This window comes from Phyllobates terribilis, unplaced genomic scaffold, assembly GCF_046119375.1.
Source record: "Phyllobates terribilis strain yellow unplaced genomic scaffold, ASM4611937v1 Scaffold_12__6_contigs__length_324123572, whole genome shotgun sequence".
Lineage (NCBI taxonomy): Eukaryota > Metazoa > Chordata > Amphibia > Anura > Dendrobatidae > Phyllobates > Phyllobates terribilis.
In genome coordinates, this window is record NW_027362772.1 from 234,703,534 (window position 1) to 234,728,041 (window position 24,508).

Sequence of the window (24,508 nt, forward strand, 5' to 3'; positions counted from 1 at the left end):
TTTTACCTCTTTTAAAGGGGTTCTATGGGAATGAAACCAAATTATAAAAACAATGTAATTCCAAATAAATTCCTAAATACATTAATTTGCAAATCACATTTCTTTTGTGTAGGGAGGTAATCACTATAGAAGATTAAGATGGCCAAAGTCTTGTTAAACTGACAGAAACCTGTCTTAGAATGTTAATTGGATGGCTTTCTGTGAGCTTGAAAAAAAGCTATGCTCCCTTCCTTCATTTTGTAGGATGATCATATCTCAGTGGATATTCTGATCTAATACTGGAGATAGAAGGAGTGCTGAGGTAAGAAGAGACTGATCACACTGCTGCCCATTCTTTTTATCTAATGTAATACTGGACATACCAGTGGTGTTGAGGTAAGAAGAAGCTGCTCCACACTGCTGTCCATCCTGTTTATCTGATCTAATACTGGAGATACCAGAAGTGATGAGGTAAGAAGACGCTGCTCCACACTGCTGTCTATGCTGTTTATCTGCTATAATACTGGAGATACCAGTGGTGCTGAGGTAAGAAGACGCTGCTCTACACTGCTGTCTATGCTGTTTATCTGCTCTAATACTGGAGATACCAGGAGTGCTGAGGTAATAATAAATAGAAATCATATCTCATTAGACTGCCATTCACTGGTGTGCACCACCATAATTATATCAAGTATAGATTGGGAAGGGAAAAGAGGAAAAGCCTTTCAAGAAAAAGCCGGTATACCGGCGAAACGCGCGTCAGGGACTGAGTCCCGTTGTCTGATAGTATAGGTGGATAGGGAAATTTAATATACCAATGAATAACAGTGCAACATTTAAGCAATTTTGATTGAAGGTTCTCTGGCCAGCCTGTGATTCATATAGCACATGTGTAAGGATCAGGTGCTCTGTGGTCTTAGCGTGGTTAGCATTCGGGACGCAGTCTTATGTGTGCGGTACCTTAGAGACTGCATAATTTAGTTTACTTACGATCATTGCAGTCCTGTACAGTGATCGATTGTCCTGTGGTCCTGGCACAATACAGCATGCTCACCCCCGCTATCACATGTGTGAGCCACTCCGGAGATTTATGAGCAAGCACGTGCAGCCATCAGCCCGGCCATTCATGTGCGGTCGGGCGTACCGATTGCAAACTCAGGAGAAGGGCTGGAGATGAATAGTGTGGCTAGGGAATACCATCCCGAGACCACTCTTTACACTACTAATCTGTCTCCTTGATCTGCACTAACACAAATCTACGGCTTGTAGGTGTAAAACTGTCAAAGCATTTGCCGGCATTTGCGGAGCTCGGCACCTGGGAGAGGATCGTGAGCACCGTTATACATATAATAAGGCATGATCCATAGTTGATTATTACAGCAGGCAGTGTCAGACTATGTGAGCTGGATGTCGGGTGCAGAACATAGCTCACATTTATATGAGCAATCCATGCTAATTGTTTAATAGATAACTTATAATGAAATTTCATTGGGCCAATTCAGGTGCATAATTTACAGCCATAACCCAAAAAATAAGGGACTGGGTTAGGCATCTCAATTAATTATATAATTTTTCCACCTTACTACGGACCGGGTCTTTGTGGGTCACCATTTGATAGATGGTGACCCTATATGCATTTATTAATGCACGTTTTACACAAATTTATTATTCATGTTAATAGTAATTTTCAATAAATGTTATATTTTATATTCCATTCACATCTTTTCCTCTTTTCCCTTCCCAATCTATACCTGAGGTAATAAGATGCTGCTCCTACTGCTGTGCACTCTGTCTATCTGATCTAATACTGGAGATACCAGTGGTGATGAGGTAAAAAGAAGCTGTTCACACTGCTGTCCACACTGTCTATCTGATCTAATATTGGATATACCAGTAGTGCTGAGATAAAAAGAAGCTACTAACACTGCTTTCCAACCTGTTTATCTGATCTAATACTGGAGATACCAGGGGTGCATAGGTAAGAAGAGGCTGCTCCACACTGCTTTCCACTTTGTCTGTCTGATCTAATACTGGTAATATTATGGCTGCTGAGGTAACAAGAAGCTGCTTACACTGCTGTCCATCCTGTCTATCTGATCTAGTATTGGAGATACCAGGACTACTGAGGTAAAAAGCGGCCACTCATCCTGCTCTTCACAGAGTCTGTCTGATCTAATACCATTGATACCAAGGGTGCTGAGGTAAGAGGAGGCTGCTCACACTGCTGTTCACCCTGTCTATCTGATCTAATACTAGAGATACCAGGAATGATGAGGTAAGAAGAGGCTGCTCCACACTGCTGTGCACAATGTCTCTCTGAACTAATACTGGAGATACCAGAAGTGCTGAGATAAGAGGACTATTGTCCTTCTCATCTTTCTGAATGCTGAGCAGTTGTTGTGACAACGAACTTTCAAGCTGTGTCTTTGTCACAGCAGCAGAGCGTCATAATGCACAGGCTCACAGGCATCTTAACTATTAACATTCTAGGTCAGGCTTCTGTCAGAATAACAAGGCAGTTGCCATTTTAATGTTCCATAATGATTATCTATTTAGAAAGGTATTTAGGAAACATTTTATAATTATATTTCCTTTACTTATTTTTTTTTTCTATTCCTTGAGAAAGCATGTAAGATAATGCAGTAGTTTTATTCATTCTCCAATTATTTATGCCTTTCTCCATATGGTAATAAACATCAATGAGCAGCCAGTTGTTTCACAGTCTTGAAACCAATAAAGAGAACTGCAAGTGGAGGACATCCAAGCAATTGTCCCTTTTCCCAAAAAAGCTCTACTGTATAAACTAAAAATGGGATTGCCTTCTGCTGCACCCCTAGGGCCATTTATTGTGTCCGCTACTTGGCCCAATAGAGAGTTTCCTGATATTCTTTTGTGCTTTATAATTGTAGTAAAGAACTTGTAACCACCCTAATTAATATAAAATTTGTAAAAAACAAAATATACCGTAGATGAAATATAAAGTACATGTATAACACGTTACATTACAATATTATGTATGTATAGAGATAATATATTTCTATGTACCTTATATAGATTTCTCTATTATTATATATTCTGCTACATACTGTAGATATACACACATAGCCACAAGGTGGCAACAGACACTTTTTGTGTATATCATTATTAGAAAAATGCCAATATCTTCTTAAATAAGTGATTATCTATAAAACATTTTGGCAAAGATTATTCATTATCTTTTTATACTCATAGAGCCCTATTCGTTGTATTCAGTGTGTGGCATATCATACTGACTGAAGCCATCAATCAAGGTGCCTCCAGGTCAGTTTGAACTTCTTTGGATGTTGTGCGTGGTTACTTTGTCACATTTTGAACCAACTTTTGTAGGTTTCTCTTATCAATTTCCCTCTTTCTATTGAGTGCAAGAAGGTTCATGACTGTTTCATATGTAGCTAACTTATTGTTAAAATTTTGAACTGTTGAAACTAGGACAAGTTCTTTGGAGATAGTCTTGTACCATTTAGACTGCTTGTGCTTGGTGATCATAGCATTTCTGGTCTGCTTGGTCAAATCTCTTGCCTTTTTTTCATTGAAAATATGGATAATCAAATAAAACTGGCCTTTTTAAGAATCAAAGCCACCATTCATCGGCTAATTAAAATCAAGTGACCACTTACAAGGTAAGGTCGGGTGTGTTTGGTTTTGTTCTTTGTTTAAAAGGGGAGGAGCCAGAGTGGGACAAGTTCACGGCTATCCACACTCATCCCCCGCCGAAATAATAAAATCGGTCGGCAGTTTCTAATCCAGAAATGTTACTCCAGTCCCAGACTGGAGTAGCATTTCTGGTGCAGTGTACAGAGGAGCATGCCACTTTCTAGAGGCACAAAATTCATTACGTGATGTGAGGCTCTTAAAGAAGTTGTCCACTACTTTTTCATTGATGCCCTCTCAATGTTTGATCAGCTGTGGTCTCGCACCCGGCACCCCCGCCGATCAGACGCTAACGGATCTGGCGGCGGCCTCCGCCGGTCGGATGTACTTACCTGCAGTTTTGGCCGTCCATCTGTAGTGACCGCCGCGGGGTATTACACATTCACCTCCTATTCAAGTCAATGGGAGGTGGATGTGTAGTACGCCGCCGCGGCCACTACAGCTAGACGGCCAAAGCACCGCAAGTAAGTACTTCCAGCCGCCGGCACTGACAAAAGCTGATCGGCGGGGGTGCTGGGTGCGAGACCCCTGGCCGATCAAACATTGATGACCTATTCTACAGGTGGGGCATCAATGTAAAAGTAGTGGACAACTTCTTTAATGAATCTGGCATGGCGTACTCTCTCAACAATGGCATAGTGCGATCTTGCCTTATGCCAGTCTTGATGAATTGACCCCTAAGGGTTTTGGGTCAAGTTGCATGGGTATAGTTTGGATTTTGGGTTGTAAACGCTGAATGAAGGATTATTATAATCCCTAGCATCCATTATTATAGGAATCTGTTGTCATATAAGCTTATTTTATCTGGCATGGATGAATGGTCCAGTAGCATGCAGCTCTTCTGGAAAGGACGTATTGTTCATCATACCCTTGATCAGACTATCATCTGACTGTGCAATGAATTCTCATTACCAATCCATCCTCATGTGTCAGCTTCCATATCACAGCCGTGCTCAGATTTACTGTTCAAGATACACTTCTGACTGAATGTGCTATTTGCTCTATATCAGTCATTCATCATTATCTCTCTAAACTGAGATGAGTAACACAAGCAAAAGCCATAACGGCTAAAGGCGACATATTTACTCTCAGGAAAGTTATTTCCACACATATAAAAAGACAGATGTGGTTTGTTTCATACGTCGACTCCTCTACATCCATCAGAATTTTACAGAGACAAAAAGGCTAAAATGCAATGAACTGTTCAGTAGAACTGGCGCTCATCTTGGACTGCAGGTCAATGCAAGGAGTTCTGCGTCCTACCAGGGTTGGAATTAATAGAGATATAATATAAAATCCTATGAGAGAGGTTTGAAATCGTGTCCATATCAGCACTGAAGGCATTTTAGAGAAATAAAAAAAATGTCTGCTTTCTTCCAGGAAGAACGCCATACCTGTCCATGGGTTGAGTCTTTAATTTTAGCTCTATTGCACTTCTATTGAGTTGAATGGGGATCACCATGAATATCATGCACAGTCTGTAGACTGTCATGGCACCATTTTTTGGAAGAAGCCATTGTTTCCAAGTTTAGACAAACCCTTAAAGAGAATCTGTCAATAGTTTTTGCTACCTCATCTGAGAACAGCATAATGTAGGCAAAGAGACCCTGAATCCAATGATGTGTCACTTAGTTTACTGGGTGCAGCAGTTCTGACACAGAGCTCTTTGATTTCTCATGAAGCAGAGCTCAGAAAGCTAACCCCACCCACACAAGGCTCTATATGTACATTGTGTATTGACAGTGAGCTGCATATCACAGGAAGGGGAGGAGTCGATGACTAGGCACGTGCCAGCTAGTCACAGCAATGATAATATCCTAGTGATAAAACCTTTATTGTAAGTAAATAACAGCACACAGCCTGATAAAAACAAATGAAAAGAGGATAGGTTGGCACTATTACTAATTGCAATCAAATTAATGGAGTAACATATGGAGATAAATATCATTGTTTAAGTCCTGAGTCATTATAACATAGCCACATGTGGTGCTCAATGGGAGACAGGCAATATCCAAAATAGGAACAGAGAGAAAAAAAATTGTGGCAAAAGAAATATTCCTTTATTACCTACCGGGTGGAGGATACAGACCGACAGAAAAAAAAGAGTGATGGCTGTTTCACGCTGCCTTCATCCAGGCTTTTTTTTTCTTTCTCTATTCCTATTTGGACACAGCCTGACAAGTGACATATCATTAAATTCAGTGTTTTAACCCCTATTTCATGCTGTCTTCAGATTAGCATAAACCTGCTGACCGATTGCTTTTAAAAGTGAAAAAGGATTCAGACATCTACTGTATATCTACAGTAAATATGTCGGATGACCATTAGGAAGAAGCTCAAATGTCAAAATCTTTTAAACAATGTGAATAATTTTCTTCAGAAACCTATAAAAATATATTTTTAAGCAAATCATTGTTGCATTTCATATTAAAATATTACAAGGTTATAACTATTACGGGAATAGACAAATCAAACGGCTCACCCACTTGTATCTCGTCTGTAATGAGTTGAGCATTGATAATAAACTTGAAAAGGAAGGGAACCAATATCTGTACTGAGTTTAACCATAAAAGCTTTATTTTTCTTCATTAAAAATGAACAAACAAAAATTGGCTGCAAAATATGCATTTCAGGCCATCATGAACCTTGGCCATAATTCTAATTATTGTAATTAAATAATTTCATTTCCAGGCATTTATTTAACTTTAACAATTTAATTTTCCTTCTTTTTTTCTCATTTTTATTTATCTGCAATCTGATGTTTTATTCCAGAGATAGTTACATTTTTTTTAATATGCAAATTACCTGATAAGATCTAAGGGTAGAGCGTAGATCTCCCTGAGATTACCAGGGATTATTGTAAATGAAAGGGGGAGTTACCAGTGTGAGACATGTAATGACCATCAGTCTACTCTCCTGATCTACATGTCTCACACTGGTACTAGATATGACCTCTTTCATATAAAATAATCTCTGGAGGCAGATTCTTGGGGAGAAATATGTCCGGCCCATAGATCTTAACAGCTCATATGCATAGTAAGAAAAACCTGTATTTCTCGGGAATGAGACTTCGGATCTCAGATATCAAGAAATAATTTTATTCAATTTTCTATGACCTACATGTACAACTAGACAAATTAGGGGGGTTGATCATACTAACAGATTCTCCTTAAAGGAGTTATTCATCCTTGATTTTTTTTTAAAACCCCTAATGAATTCTATACTCACATTACCATTTCCACACAGCACACTGGGGCTACCATCTGTCCCTCCATCAAGTATTTGGCCTCCTGATGAACTATGTATTATGGAGAAACGCGTTAACACGTGATTGACAAATGATAAGTTATCTGTTTTATATCTTTTTTCTAATAATTAATGTATTGGGTCCTGGCAGTTTGCCCTATCTGTCCTACTATGCTTGACTATTAGTTAGGTATAAGTTGGGTCTTCACTGCATTAGGGCCCATCAGGGGTTACCTAGGGAGAGCCACCATTTGGGGGGTGCCATTTCTCGTTTATCTCCTAGGGTGCCAACCCTCATGGCTAGGTAGTATCAACATACATGGTATGGCTCTAGGGACTTTTTAGTGGCCATAGGTGTCGCCTGGCATTTTTTAGTGGACCGGTTTATCTGAGCTCCAGGTTATTCACCCTATCTAGGGTATTTTGTTAAAATATATATATTTGTTCACCCTTTCAAGGGTATTTTGCATAAAATATATTCTGAGTTTCTGTTGTTCGTTTGGTTGGTTTTTAATGCATACCCAATAAAGTAATTGCTTTGAAGGCATTTATATGTTAGACTCTATTGATGACACTTGAACTAATCCCATTTATATTACTCCAGCCCATAGATTTTAAAGAGGTTGACTTCTCCTAAGGAAAGGCCTTTAATGTAAAAGTAGTGGACAACCTCTTTAACAGCTCTATGCACAGCAAGAAAATCACATATTTCTCAGTAATGAGACATCAGATCTCAGATATCAATATATAATTTTATTGAACTTTTTATGACCTACATGCACAAATTGATAGAATAGTAGGGAGGGACCAATTGACAGATTCCCTTTAAAGGGGTTATTCACCCCTGATTTTTTTTAAAACCCTAATGAATGCTATACTCACATTACCGTTCCCCACACTTTCTATTTCCCAGGCCACCATACTTCCCATTCAGTCCAACCAAGCATTTTACTTCTGCAGTCAATCATTGGCAGCAGTGACAAACTTGACATCACTGTAGCCAGTAATTGTGAGCTGGGAGGCAGGAGATTGAAGGTAAGTATAACTTTAAGGTAAGTATACTTTATTTTTAACTATAGAGCATCTTTGATGATATAAAAAAAATGGGGATAACAACTTCTTTAAAGGGAACCTGACAGGTCCCCCATTTCCCCCAAACCACCAGCATTTGTATTTTCCGGTATAAATTCCCTGCCTAACAGACCCTTTATTACGTTTGACACATAAACAGATCTTTAGAAAAATATTTCTTAAGTCTGTTTATCATATGAAAATGAATCATTTGACTAGTTGATGGGACGTTTGTTTCACCAGACTAGTCATCCCATTCAGCATGTTATCATGGTTTGCAACAGTCGGTGTCATTACAATCTCTCTGCAAAACTCGCGCATGCGCTCAACTTTCTTTCATACAAGTCATTGCACCTCTGAAGCCGGATCTACATTCAGAGGTGCATGTCTGGAATCAGAGATGAAGCCTGACGTCAACGGAGGAGCCGAAGAAGAAGCTTCATTGTGATAACATGCTGAGCGGGACGACTAGTCTGGGGAAACAAAAGCCCCATTGACTAATTTGCATATGATAAACGGAATTTAGAAATACTTTTTTTAAAGATCTATTTTTGTGTCAAATGTAACAAAGGGTCTGTTTAGCAGGGAATTTATACAGGAAAATACAAATTGTGTACGCAGCTACTACGTGGATATATGTAGCCAAGGTAGCAAGCTACACTCAAACCCAGTGAGTTCCCTAGTCTAAGCTGGTAAAAATAGGTTACTTTCCTCCTTCCTCTAAGCTACAAAGTATAAGGGAGCGGGTCAGATGGAGAGAAATGACACATGACTACATGATCCGACTACACAGGGTGAGCTTGTAGTCTGTTACCATGGAAACACACAATAAAAAGGATTGGACCAACCGAGTTTGAACCTTTACTCTCTAAAATCCCTTTTGTGGCTGTACAATCTGTCTGTATGATAAGTATGTCCTTGATCCACATCCATAAAGGACAAAAAAGGCTGAATTTTAAGAAAGACTATATAAGATTCAGGTCTATCGTTAATATTGGTATAATAACTTCAGAAACTACGGTGATATTTTTGCAGCTTAAATTCATAGTCCGCCATCTAGTGAATCTGTAGTCAAGTTCTTCTGTGTGTAAATATATATATATGCAAAATGATCTGCCGGACTCTTTGAAGAAGTTTTATTGAGCTTAGATTTCAGAATTGCATAAGGAAGCGCATCATTAATAAATCTCTTAAATTATGTTTAATGTGGATTAGCATTTCTTTGATATGCTTCAAAGCGCTGGATCTTTAAACATAGCCAAAATATCATTTTGCAGGCCCACAATATATATCTAGATGGAATGTGCAGTACTTTATATGTTACTGGATTACCTGTAGTCACTGTAAGTAAGGCAGAAGAACAAGAAGTATGAGAGAGCCTGGAGCAATGGCATTGTATCAACCATTATTTTTATAGAAAATGTGTAGGAAATATTGCAGAAAACGTAAGTTTTGATTTTCTGTCACAGTGATACAAGCAGTCCCTGACGTAGGTATGATTGCTAGTCACGAATGAAGAGGTTAAAAAAAACAAAACAAAAAAAATGAATACTCACCTCTCCGGCTACCTCGCTGCCCGCCGTCCAGTCCTCTTCTTTTCGCCGTCTTGCACCGCATCTCTGTTCTCTTCATTATAGGTCAGGACTTACAGCTAGATCTAGATCTCAGAGGTCACAACGTGTTGTAAGGGCGCGATATCGGGACATCAAGATGGGCACTGCGACCTTATGATCTTTATTTATTATTACTATTTATTTAGTTTATTTTATTTATACTGATAGCCGGCATACTGCACATCTACATAAAGAGGGAAGAGAAAGCTCTCTTTATATAGTATCTTATCCGGAAGTGGAGGTGCCTAATCCCAGGACAACGAGTACAAGTGTGACATTAATGGCTTATTCATAATCAAAGTATATTACTAAGTTGCATTAATACATTTTTTAAATATATCTCGGGCAACTTTTATTCATCTTTTATTCATCTGGACAACCTCATGAAAACATTCAATGATATGACATCTTTAATGTTTCATAGCTTTTCTGGAGAGATGATGAACATGGAATTGGAATCTCTGGAGAAACTAGAAATAGGAATGAGCGGACCAATGGAAGTTCTGGTTCGTCGGGTTTAACCAAATTTTAGTCCAAAGTTCGGTTCGGATACCAGAACTCTACCCGAACTTTAACCAGAACCCGAACCCCATAGAAGTTAATGGGGACCCGAACTTTGTACTTGTAAAAAATCTCTCTCTCTCCCTATCTCCCGCTCTCCTGGACTTCACCTGGAACTTCAAACACTGAAACGGACTTCTGGGAGAAGTCCGTGTTCGGAGTTCAGCACCGGAGACTAGGTGTCCGGTACGATCCTCGAACTTTACAGTTAAAGTTCACTCATCTCTAACTAAAAATGATAGAAGAACTCCTCCTTCCATTAAAGTTTTTATTATTTTAATATATTGCAGCCATCATATTATACAGCACTGTGTACTTACAATTGCTCATTTTGCCTTTCTACCCAGATAATTCTTCTCTTTTCCATTAGGTCTATGATATAATATGATGATTGCAATATATTAAGAGGAGAAAAACTTTGATGGGAGTGTTTTTTTATGTAACTGTGTCTGTCTGTTATAGACCTAAAACCTCTTCAGCGTTAATTGTAGGTTTCTGTTGGTAAGAAGCCCCACATATTTTAAAGAGGTGGTCCAGGACTAATATATTGATGACTTATTCATAGGATAGGTCAACAATATGAGATCAGTGGGAGTCTGACATTCGACATTACTCAGATCAGCTGATATCTGTTCCAGTAAATGTAAGCAGTGTAGGGAGCAAACACAGCAGCTCCATAAATTGCTTAGTGGTCACTGCCAAGTTTTTTAGTTTATCTCCAATTCACTTGCAAACATTACAGATGTCATACAATTAAATGTCTTAACGAGACCAATCAGCTGAAAAAAAAGTTGCCCTAGATGTGTATCTATTTTATCATATATATTTCTAAATATAGTCCCAGATTTGTGTAGAACTTCCAGACCAATAGGATCTTGACACACGTTTCGCATCTAAATAGCTTCATCAGGAGATACTTTATATTACACATTAGGAATTTATCAGGAAATACAATATTACCTTTTGTATTATGCTGTTGTTGATTAATTCTATACTCTTTTCTAATATATCAGATGCTATGCTGTGAAACTGATGCTAAAATATTATGCTGATACATAGCTATTAGCTTGATACCTCTTGAACCTTATTTTTATCATGCTTTATTAGGTTTATTATATTGCCTCTTTTTATATGTTACTTCTTTTGCTGGTATTGATTAGGCAAATGCCCACATAATTTTCTTTCTATTTTTGTATAATGAACATAGAATATACTGTATATGACTTTTGGTAATTAATACTATGGATATTTTTTACACTATTGAATTGGTTTGTCGAGTGTTGTATCTAATTCTCTATAGTAGGCTTTCTATTGTAATTAAACATGTAGCACCAGCCGCTATATAACGTCAAAAACTACAATACACATTATGGACATTAGTGCTTCTTCAACTGCTCAATGGAACCGGTGCTCCTCATCATTAACAATAATGGTATTTCAATAAAGAGCAGTCCAACTGCAATATCCTGTGCTGTAAATTGATTGAGAATGAACCAAATAGCTTATCACACATGGGCAGGGGTCTTCCTGTTCTAGATAAGTCCATATATTCTAACAAAGGGTTCTTTCAAAACTAAATAAAAAGGAAATAAATAATTGTGATATACAAATAATTACAATAAAATACATTTAAGCAGACAGCTACAAGGGACCTTAAATGGGTTTTCCCAATATTCCCAGTGGATAGAGGATAACCTGCTGATCGCTAGGGATCCTACTTAGAACAGAGCTATGGAATCCCAAGGATGGGGCTCCAGTACTGCGAGAACAAAGCCCTGTCTTGAATCGAGTGGAGGTCCATATGCTCAATCTTGTCCTCATTCATTGTTTATGGAACTGCTGGAGAAAGCTGAGCACATTGTCAATGTGACTGTTGGAAATAGTAAAGCAATGAATAGAGCGGAGGTCAAACAAGTGCATTCAAGACAGGGCTCTTTAAAGCCATGTTCTTTAGGTACAGGAGCCTTGTTCTGGGGATCTCAGAGATCGGCAAGTATCATATGTATAAGGGATAACTTGTGATTTTGGGGAAAATCCTTTTAAAAAGGTGGTCTCATATTGGGAGCCCAGTGTGGGGAACCACCGATTAACACCACTTCTGCTCCAGTAGTCCCAGCCCTGGATATATTTTCCATGGTCAGTCATTCACTTGATTGGAAAGCATATATTATTTTTTTTCTTTTTCTTTTTTTTTTTAGGTTATGAATAAGAAGTATCACTTCAAAACGCGTCAACCAACATCTTGAATGCATCTCCCTTAGGACTATTTCCTCAGATGATATACTTTTCCGTAAATTTATGTGTATTTTTTATTGAACTATGTACCTTTTATGGATGAATTTTCCTAAAAAAAAATATACGTTTTATTGGAAGTGTTGGATTAACTGCCTTTGTTATATGGAATATTTTTTTCTGCAAGGATTGCCTCTTTTGGTTGGGGTCCTGTGCAGAACCTTTTAGTCACATCCCAATATAAAACTTGTACAACCAGATCGTGTTTAAATAACATCCAAATAACACAGCTACATAGTTGACTAAGCACAATCTTAGGGGATGTAACAACTTTAGGATAAGTGTGGGGATCAAAATTGCATGTTTTAGGTATCGAGATCATTAGGGCCAATGGCACCCCTTGATGTGATAAGTTCTGTGCATCCAGAATAAGCATTACTTTCTGATATAAAACATTACAGCTCTAGCACGAGATACTGAACCCACCATAAAACCAACTTGACCCAAGTTCCTGTAGCTATGGGTTGTGTTTGCCATTTACATCTTCATTCTTACATAGTCTACAGCTTATACATGACATACCTGAGGTTTCATTAGGTATCTTCGGTCTTGCAGCTTTCCCATTCCCTGGAAATGGTTCTGTTGTGCTAATCCTCCCGGGGGGCTTTTTACCTCGATGCACCCCTGGGTTTTGAGAAGTCACCTCTTTACTCAGTGTTGTTGTGGAAGTTGTAGTGGACGTGGTAGTTCCTGACAATGTTGCTCTTCCTTGTGTCGTAGAGGTTCTTGTGATGTCGTAAATCCCAGGGATTGTGCTAGTTTCCACCAAGTCATCATCGCCTGTTGGACCCCATAAAATAATTCCTGATATCGTAGTTGGCTGATTTTCACTGTCCAAAAATGGTCTACTGTTCCAACTTCTCCTTTGGACTTGTCTTTTATCCCTTTTCAAATGCCTACTTTTAAGTGAGTCTCTTACTCCATGTGTTGAGGGAACTGTTTTTGCTCTGGAAGAGTCCTGTAATGGCACCATTCTAGAAAACATTTGGCCCACACTGTCTTTGAGATATATCTGTTCATAATTTGTAAACGGACTCAGAAAATAATTCTGACTTCTTGGCTTCTGCCTCCCCTTTGGGTTCCATAATGCTGTGTGATGTATCCTATGTTCTAGTGATGGTCTTTGCAGATATTTGTATGAAGTGCTTGGAGGTCCTGATTCGCAAATAATGAAATCCATGGCTAGTTGAAAAATGGCTATCAATATCCAAGCATGGCTTCCTATCGGAGGGCCTGATCTGTAGATAAATATAAAAAACATATTAGGAAGACTATTAAAAACTTTCATTTGGGAATCTCTACAGCTACATCTTTACTAATTGAACATATCCCAATAGAACACAACATCATCTAAATATTTCATGATATTTAATGAAAACTATGTAACATCATGTTGTGACACATTACACAAGAGAGGGAAAGATCATTTCATAAAAATAATTGAGAAAATGAATTCATACTCTGGTACTGTTGCAACTAAGAAAGGAAATTCAAGTAAATACGGCTTCGTACATGGTTGATGTCAAGAACAAGAGTTTTGAGGCTGTTCACATCACATTTTCTCACTCAATTTACCATATAAATGCTCTCAGCGAATCCATTAATTGAAGGCTGTGACAAATGCCATACAATGCCATCCAATACACATAGACTTCCTTGTTAAAATGTAACTATCATTTCAAGAGAACTTGCAGCAGAATTTCTGTATCTGCCTCTAGCTCCACTCTTCTCCCACCTTTCTTCCTTCTCCATAGAATTTTATGAACTGTCATCTCCTTGCTCAGTAATGGGACCATTTTGTGCTCACGGTATTATTATACCTACCTTTCTGTTTTACTGTGTTCTGACATATACCTGCCAGAGTGTTACGCTCGCGCCCGGACTGACTGGTGTGAGCGTGATTAGTGATCCCACTGTACCATGAACCGAGGAGTGCCTGGAGGGGCTTAACTAAGCATCAACCCGGTCCAAGGTCGCACGACGGCTTAGTCGACTCTGTGAACCAGGAAGGAACCGAGCAGAGGGACCAGGTGCTACTCCAGGTCAGACCCCGGTCACAGATGTTGACCCACACCGGGGAATGCAGGAACAGGCAGGTTGACTGGTATGCAGACAGGTGGGTACTGGCAGGCACAGCTGGTATGATGGCAGGAGGGTTCTTAGCAGGCACGGCTGGTATGTAGGCAGGTGGGTACTGGCAGGCGCGGCTGGTATGCAGACAGGCGGGTGCTGACAGGCACGGCTGAAATGCAGACAGGCAGATACTGGCAGGTATGAACGCAGGCTGGAAAGGGACCAGTACAGACTGGGATACAGGAAAAGAGCCGCAGGTGCGGTGGACAAGCAGAGCAGAGCAAAACCACAGGTGTGGTGAACAAGAGGAGCGGAGCAAAACCGCAGGAGCGGTGAACAAGCAGAGCGGAGCACAACCGCAGGTGCGGTGAGCAAGCAGAGCGGAGCAAAACCGCAGGTGCGGTGAACAAGCAGCGCGGAGCAAAACCGCAGGTGCAGAGAACAAGCAGAGCGGAGAAAAATCGCACGTGCGGAGAACAAGCAGAGCGGAGCAAAACTGCAGGAGCGGTGAGCAAGCAGTGCGGAGCAAAACCGCAGCTGCGGTAAACAAGCAGAGCGGAACAAAACCGTAGGTGCGGTGAACAAGCAGAGCAGAGCAAAACCGCAGGTGCGGTGAGCAAGCAGAGTGGAGCAAAACCGCAGGAAAGATGAACAAGCAGAGTGGAGCAAAATCGCAGGTGCGGAGAACAAGCAGAGCGGAGCAGAACCGCAGGTGCGGTAAACAAGCGAAGCAGAGCGGAACCGCCGGAGCGGTGACCAAGAAGAACAGAACCCCAGGTGCGGTAAACAAGTGGAACAGAGCAGAACCGCTGGAGCGGTGAACAAGCAGAGCAGAACAGAACCGCAGGTGCGGTAAACAAGAGGAGCAGAGCGGAACCGCCGGAGCGGTGAACAAGCAGAGCAGAACAGAGCAGAAGGTGAAGGCAGACAGAACAGGGCTCTGTTCACATGGAACAGACTGGAAAATACAGGAAGATGGTTAGAACACAGAAGGTAGATAAGGAGGCAGGGAAAGGGGACAAGCAGAACCAGATACACACAAGGTACTTACAATGAAGTAGCGAGTGGACACAAAACTCACAAACAGAAATACAGAGACAGTTGGAGTTAGGTGCAGGTTCAGACACTGCAGGCAAAGAGAAGGTACGGACATAGAGAGAAACAAGTAATGGGCTAGGACACTGTTCAGACAGGAACTGAACCGGGAACAAGAAACAGGAACGAGCCTGGGAACTCAGGCCCCAGGGTGGCAGAAACAGACTAGAAGTCAGAGATACAGGTAGCGGCCCTGGGTACTCGGCCCCCAGGGTGGCGGAAACAGACTAGAAGTCACAAGTACAGGAAAAGGCCCGGGGTACTCAGCTCCCAGGGTGGCGGACAGGCTAGAGTCAGGACAGGACCTGGCACCTCAGTTGCAAAAGACAAACTGAGTGAGAGTGTTGCTCAGGCACCTCCCACTGGGTGGAGGGGGTTTAAGTATCCAGTGACTCACAGCAATAGGCTGGGGATGCATTAGGACTGTGCACACAGTAGCTATAAGAAACAAGCAGAAAGCCGCGCCGACGCCCTAAGCAATCAGACAAGAGACATGGACACAGCAGGTACTGGAGCAAAGAGTGCAGCATGGACTGACAAGTAAGATTGTGGTCTTGCATGGTGGGAGGTGGTGCACCATGCAAGCACGCCGCCAGGGATGTTACACAGACAGAGACCAAAAATGGGACAACAGTGGTACTGCAGGATTAATTACAGAATAGGAAAGTGGTGCCTTTTTGTTCTATTTTATAGCATTCCTTTTGACTAGAAAAAAAAGAAATCATGGACATTCCTTTAAGGAGAATCTGTCAGAAGGATCAACCCTCCTATATGGGAATGCAGGTCACAGAAAGCTGAATAAAATAATACATTGATATCTGCAATCTGAGGTCTTATCCAGAGAAATCCACATTTTTATTTATATGTAAATTAGCTTTTAAGATTTATGGTCCGGACATATATCTCTCCTAGGTGTCTGTCTCGGGGGGCGTGTGCTTTTTCTATCTGTACGACGTTGACCAATCATGAGCAAGCAACAACTTGCAGGAGAAATAAGAACACGCCCCCACAAAAGCTTAGAGAAGGTTTCTCAGCATGAGGTATGTCAGGTCAGACAGTCTGCTCTCCTCACTGGTTTTACTACAGAGCTCTGTGTAGCATCGGCGTCTCTGCCTCCTGCCTGGCAGAGACGCCGCCCCCCTTACCGCTGCGGTCCTGCTCTGGCGTCTTCTGGACCCCCTGCAGCTGCTGCTGGTGCACGCAGCTTCCCTGGCCCTGTGCTTAGGTTACACGCACGCGCACTCCCGCCCTCTTAAAGGGGCCGCGCGCCATCTTAAAAAGTCCCCAGCCAATGGCCGGAAGACTTTCCCTATAAAAGGCACCTCCTCCATTATGGAGGTGCCCATGCAAGGTTGTTGCTCTGTATGCTTAACTCTGCTTCAGCCCACAGGTCCTGCTGCCTGTCTGATTACCAGTCCAGCCCGACAGTCTGCTTACAGCCCAGTCAGCTAGTCTGTCTATGGGCTTTGCCAGTCCACTTATCTGGAGCCTTCACCTGCTACCTGTCTCCGCCTGCCAAGGACACTCTCCAGTCCGACGGTCTGCCTACGGTCAAACCCGCCAGTCTGTCTATGCACTAGGCTAGCCTGCCTACCAGGAGAACTTGCCTGTTACCTGGAGGCTCCTGCCTGCACCTGCCGTGTATGCCTGACAGCCTACCTAGAGGCTCCTGCCTGTCACTTGCCGTGACCACCTGACAGCCTACCTAGAGGCTCCTGCCTGTCACTTGCCGTGACCACCTGACAGCCTACCTAGAGGCTCCTGCCTGTCACTTGCCGTGACCACCTGACAGCCAACCTAGAGGCTCCTGCCTGTCACTTGCCATGACCACCTGACTGCCTACCTGGAGGCTTCTGCTTGTTCCTGCTGTGTCTGCCATACCGTCTGTCCGGACCACCCGTCAGCCTGCTTGCCGTTCTCATCTGCTGTACCGGTCAGTCCTTGCCATCTGACCCATGGGAGTCACCTGCTCTCTTACAAGGTCATCCCCAGAGTAGCACCTGGACCCTCTGCTCGGTCCCTCCCTGGTCACGGAGTCGATTGAGCCGCCGTACGACCTTGGTCGGTCCGAGTTGATAACCTAGTTACACCCCTCTGGGTGCCTCCTTGCACCGCAGCACAGAGGTTCCACCACCCCGATCCCTAACACTCTGCACAGTTACAGACAGAGTGCAAGTCATAGAACAGAGATAAGTGTGATTATAGACACCTTTCAGCTTTCATCACGATAGCCAGCGCAAAGCTGACAGCATTTTGAGAGGAGAGCTAATAGTAGTGTTTGTAATGAGACAAACCTCAGCTCTGCTGTACTGCTTCTCCCTCATACTGACTGCTATGAGATAAAAGCAGAAAGGTGCATGTAATCGCACTCATCTCTGCTGTACTCCAGTAACTATGTAATTACACACAGCTTTACAGGGAGACCAGTATGGAGAGTAGACTGCCTGCCATGACATGTCTAGCACAGGAGAAAGCCTGTCCTATGCTATTATGGGGTGTGCTCTTCTTTCCCCTGCATGTTGTTTATGATGCATTTTTGCTGCATTTTTTTCATGCATTTTTCCATTTATTTGATACATTTTGAGGCAGATTTCAAGCAGCGTTTTTGAAGCTTTTTTTATACAGAAAAGCTATTACTGTGCACTCAAAACCTCAACTGTGTTTCTTTTTACATACGGTTTTACATGCTTTTTTTCAGGCTCTCCATAGGAACCTATAAAGAAAAATCACTCCAAAAAATGTACAGTTCAATAGTGTCTTTAGACACAAAGTGGACAGAAGTTTTCATAAAATCACATCAACTTTGCTTAGACAGTTAAATGCAGCAGACTTTTTGCACACAAAAAACGCAGATGAGAAAACACAGTATATACACTATGTGGGAACATGGCCTTAAACCTAGAAATAATATGACAAGAACAGCTGAACACTCACTTTTAAAATAATTTTTACCGAGAAAATGGTGTTGGCGAGTCTCTGCTTGACTGTTCCTATAGGTTCCTGATAATTACTGGGGAGATGTTCCCAATTTTAGCATTGGTCATACAGAACGCATTCAAATGATGTCAGGTAGATGGGAGAACTTCCTCTAAGAAAGACATCACCATGGAAATTAATTAATTTGGTCCGCTCTATGATTCTATGCTTCTATGACTTAAATCCTGGAATACAATTTTTTTGACGGTTACTAGCAGATCTCCCATTGCGTTGAAGGAAAAAATGTAGCATAACTTGACTCCATCAATATAAGACCATGTAATATGGGGTCATGGGGGACTCCAAAATGCAATCCAGCAAATGAGTGAGTAAAACTTCCTTATTTATTAGTTAAAATGCAATAAAAACAGATCATGGACTACAATGACATATTCAACAAAAGTTGAAGCCTACGCGTTTCGAACAGTATACTTATTAATCATGGCAGGATTTTCCACTTTGGCATATAAAGTGTAGTCCTGACCTAAATTTGCTTTAACAAGACACATGGACTGTGGTTGTTCAACCCCTTTAAAAAGAAATAGTTCTTGATCTCTTGATCATGTAGCCAAGTATCTAATTATATTACTGGTAACCATTTATTTGACTTGGTGTCCCAATGGTTAGTTTCTCCGTTCAAGAACAAAGCTCTTTACACTGGCAGAATCCACTGCAATTAGCAAAACACCTAAAGAATGGAACTCAATGCATGAATAATATGTTTCCAAAAGGCAGGATTCAATAGTAATAATGAATGTACATTAGTGCAAGCAATGGTCTATATCTAAATAATGCCTAAGAGAAAGAAAAAGCCTCATACAGAAGCAAAGTAATAGCTATTCTCTACGCATTGTCATAAAACAATATTGTGTTAGCAGCTTTCTTCGGCGTCTCCCTTTCATCTTTGATCTGCTCGTCATGCTGAGGCATGTTATAGTTTTATTTTTCAAAGTTGCGGATTCCATTTATTGTCTCTGTTCTCTCATCATCTACATTCAAAACGCAAAATATTCACAAATACGATTTTAACACTTTGTCTACAAAAGGAAAAGCAAAGCACAATACAAATTCTACCTTTAATAAAACAAAAAATTACAAAATGAGTACTCCAGACTTCATGGCTCATATTCCGTCAAGGAGGCTTTATTTCTTAGTACTTTATACCAGAGTTTATCTATTAGAGCAGCAAAGATACTCAAGAAACTTTTTTGGGCACTTTTAACAGGTCCAGAATGGGAAAAGATTATCAAATATTTTAGATAAATTTATGTTGAGAAAAGCCCTGTCCCTGTCCTCCATTGGGGCAGATGGATATCATTAAAGGGAATTTGTGACTAGGTTTTTGAAACCTCATTTGAGAGAAGCATAATGTAGAAAAAAGAACCTGAATCCAACAATATATCACTTAGTTTACTGGGTGCATCAGTTCTGACACATTCAGAGTTTTTAGGTGCAGCATGCAGCAGAGCTGAGAAAGCTAACCCCGCCCACACCAGGCTCTCTATGTACATAATCTATTAAGAGTGAGCTGCTTATCACAAGAGGGGGCGGAGTCAGACAAGCAAGCGAGCACCAGCTGGTCACAACAATGATAATGTCCTAGTAATAAAACAGTGAGTAAACAACAGCACACAGCCTGATAAGTAACACATCATTGAATTCAAGGTTTTAACCCCTACCTCATGCTGTCCTCAGATTACATAGCAAAAACTTGCTGACATATTCCCTTTAAAGGGGGTCACCAGCCTAAGGTCTCACTCTATGAGACAGGACAGAAAGACAAACCAGTTCAGGGGGTCGCTGTAGTCTTGCCTGACTTAGCTCGCTGTTCATCTGAAGGGCTGCCACTTATCATTACATTTCCCCTTCAACTACTAGAGGAAAAATAATTGGCTGGCGATAGGCAGTAAGGAGGTGGTCCCTGACCTGTCAGCGCCCTTAAGAAATGAGTGCACAATTCATTCTTATTTGTATTTATTTTTTTTATTTTAATTGCTCTGGTTTTTGTAGACTTCAAATATTTTTTACACTCTTCCCCTAAAATTCTGTCCAGGACCTATTTTATGTTGTGTTTTTTACTACAGATTAAAATAAAATTTATAATACCTACAGTATATATACAAATAAATACCAGTGCTACTACCATATTCTGATCTTGGTAGTGATATAAACTTTTGAGAGCACTCCGGCTGGCTGCATCTCTGTGAAAAACACAAGTTTCGAAGACAGCACTGTTCGGTGTCGGCACTAGGAATCACAGATCTCTCAGGGAGCCCTGATGAACAAAAGTGTTACTTTTTGAAACACATTTGATTTAAGTTTGATCTATCCGGACTTCTGTAGCTTCCAGTGATGTCACCGAATAGTGCTGTGGATTTCAGAGAGGCTACCGGCCAGAGCGCTCTCATAATATGGGATTCCAACCAAGAAAGGAATACTACTCAACTAAGCCAACGAACCCAGGAGGACACCATTACTCGAGTTGGACCTACTGAGTGGTGCGGCCATCGCCCATCAGTTACCGATATACTAAGGTTAGTGAACTGTGACTTTCACTACATACCACATTGTAGGTATATACAGTGGGGAAAAAAGTATTTAGTCAGCCACCAATTGTGCAAGTTCTCCCACTTAAAAAGATGAGAGAGGCCTGTAATTGATATCATAGGTAGACCTTAACTATTAGAGACAAAATGAGAAAACAAATCCTGAATTTTTTTTTTCAAATTTTGGTGGAAAATAATTATTTGGTCAATTACAAACAAGCAAGATTTCTGGCTCTCACAGACCTGTAACTTCTTCTTTAAGAGGCTCCTCTGACCTCCACTCATTACCTGCAGTACTGGCACCTGTTTGAACTTGTTATCAGTATAAAAGACACCTGTCCGCAACCTCAAACAGTCACACTCTAAACTTCACTATGGTGAAGACCAAAGAGCTGTCGAAGGACACCAGAAACAAAATTGTAACCCTGCACCAGGCTGGGAAGACTGAATCTGTAATAGGCAAGCAGCTTGGTGTGAAGAAATCAACTGTGGGAGCAATAATTAGAAAATGGAAGACATACAAGACCACTGATAATCTCCCTCGATCTGGGGCTCCACACAAGATCTCACCCCGTGGGGTCAAAGTGATCTCAAGAATGGTGAGCATAAATCCCAGAACCACACAGGGGGACCTAGTAAATGACCTGCAGAGAGCTGGGACCAACGTTACACAGGCTACCATCAGTAACACACTACGCCGCCAGGGACTCAGATCCTGCAGTGCCAGACGTGTCCCCCTGCTTAAGCCATTACATGTTCGGGCCCGTCTGAAGTTTGCTAGAGAGCATTGGGATGATCCAGAAGAGTATTGTGAGAATGTAATATGGTCAGATGAAACCAAAGTAGAACTGTTTGGTAGAAATACAACTCAGCATATTTGGAGAAGAAAGAATGCTGAGTTGCATCCAAAGAACACCATACCTACTGTGAAGCATGGGGGTGGCAACATCATGCTTTGGGGCTGTTTCTCTGCCAAGGGACCAGGACGACTGATCTGTGTACATGACAGAATGAATGGGGCCATGTACCATGAGATTTTGAGTGCAAACCTCCTTCCATCAGCAAGGGCATTGAAGATGAAACGTGGCTGGGTCTTTCAGCATGACAATGATCCTAAGCACACCACCAGGGCAACGAAGGAGTGGCTTCGTAAGAAGCATTTCAAGGTCCTGGAGTGGCCTAGCCAGTCTCCAGATCTAAACCCTATAGAAAACCTTTGGAGGGAGATTTCCCAGCAACAGCCCTAAAACATCACTGCTCTAGAGGAGATCTGCATGGAGGAATGGGCCAACATACCAGCAACAGTGTGTGCCAACCTTGTGAAGACTAACAAAAAATGTTTGACCTCTGTCATTGCCAACAAAGGATATATAATAAAGTATTGAGATGAACTTTTGTAATTGACCAAATATTTATTTTCCACCAAAATTTGAAAAAAAATTCTTTCCAAATCAGACAATGTGATTTTCAGGATTTGTTTACTCTTTTTGTCTCTCATAGTTGAGGTCTACCTACGATGTCAATTACAGGCCTCTCTCATCTTTTTAATATACAGTGGCTGACTAAATACTTTTCTTCCCCACTGTATGTAAAGTTAGGCCTCTTTCAGACTCCAGTATTTTCCATATACGAGAAAAAAGGACCAATTATTCTGATCAGACTTTGATCAGAGTTTTATCAAAGTGTGGTCAGAGTGTCATCAGTATTTCTCATACGTAGAGAGAAAAAATATGTTCTTCACCTTCTCCGTTCAGGCAGTCCATGAATATCGGACATTCGAGTACGATTCCTTTTTATCACGGGCCCGTAGACTTGTATTGACGATTTTGATCTGACGCTTGTATCAAAATCGGACACGTCTACGATTTTTTTCAGAGGATCACTCGATCCTAAGAAAAAATCGGACATGTGCATGGCCCAATAGAATACCACAGGTGCGAGTGCTATCCATGAAAAATACAAATAGCACTCATATGAGAAAATCAGACGTATGAAAGGGGCCTTAGAGTGTTGTGTACGTGTAACCAAAGGATATGCACTGGGATCACTGTGTTATTTGTGGTTAATCAGACATTTGCGTAAGACGTATATACTTTCATAATGATATCCGTTTCTTTTGATCAAATTTTACAATACACATATTAAGTTTACATTTATTATATAACAATTTATTTTCTCTTTCTGATCATTTTTCCCTTTTATTTAAAAGGGTACATGATAGGATAGTGTAGCACCCTGAGGATTCGGCTGCTACAGGGGTATTGCACCTCAACCCAGAGGTGTGATATTCCACTCCCGGGTAAGGATGGAGTGTGGATCTGAGCTCGGTAGGCTGCATGCACTACATACATCCCATTTCCGAGGAACAGGCCGACGGTACTCCCACTTAGAAATGTGCAGGTACGACCGAGTCTGTTCCTGGCTGGAGTGGGAGGGGGGTGGAACATCCCAAGTAGTGTAGGGGCAGATAGGGGGAGCAGCCTGGGTAAAGATAGGAGCTCATTGGGTGCTGGTCACCTGAGCTCACACATAGAGGGTGTATATAAGGTGGGCACCATCAAAGAACAGGGTCGGTCAGTCTGTCAGAGCAGAGCAGAGGAAGAGGAGCAGAGAAGCCCTAGAGAGAGAGAGAGAGGAGAAAGAAGGAAAGACCCAGAGAGGGGACACAGAGAGGACTCTAAGACCCCAAATCCAATCCACGGGTGAAGAGTCGGCATCAGGGTACCGGAACCCAAGCTGGTGGGGGCAAAAACACACCCCAGCCAGAGACCGGAGGCCGTGGGCAGCGTCTGCCACGGCCACCCACCACATCCACCACGAAGGCATACCACGTGGAGGGTCAGGGAACCCAAGGCCAAGGGTCTCCCAACAGAAGGCCCGAGGGAGCTGGACCTGGGTGGATCAATAGTGGGGACGGCCAGAGAAAGGACAGAAGGAGAGCTCAGGGTCACGCTCCGGACTCGCTTGGGGGTTGGCTGGATCCAGGACCTGGTGGACGCAGCACGGCTCGGGAGGTCACTTGAAGCTGGAGTGACCGGAACATCAGCAGTGAGTAAATACCCTAAACTGCATAACCCGACTCTGTCTTCCTTTAACACCTATGCTGCACCACCACAACCCCCATCCTCTGCACCTGACCCCCTGAGGCTATACCCCACCCGTTGGGGGTTATACCACCAAAAGCTGCACCTACACCATCAGCCTCAGCGGACCCTGCTGCAGCGGCGGCCATAGTGACCGCAACACAACGGGTGGCGTAGTCGACAATAAAGAACTTATAACATCTGTAGGACTGCCACATACAACTGAGTTTGACGCCCTGGGCACGGACCGGGTCACAGCCACTCGGAAGACTACAACTCCCAT

At 41.8% G+C, this 24,508-nt stretch overlaps 1 protein-coding gene across 4 annotated transcripts in view; it reads right to left on the reverse strand.

The window, feature by feature from the left end:
• Nucleotides 1-24,508, reverse strand: part of AJAP1 (adherens junctions associated protein 1) — a 524,377-nt gene that overhangs the window by 249,366 nt on the left and 250,503 nt on the right. For all 4 annotated transcript variants that reach the window (XM_073656724.1, XM_073656727.1, XM_073656725.1 and 1 more), the window contains one exon: nt 12,975-13,690. In XM_073656724.1, the coding sequence (XP_073512825.1) occupies nt 12,975-13,690 (716 nt within the window). The remainder of the gene's footprint in view (nt 1-12,974; nt 13,691-24,508) is intronic.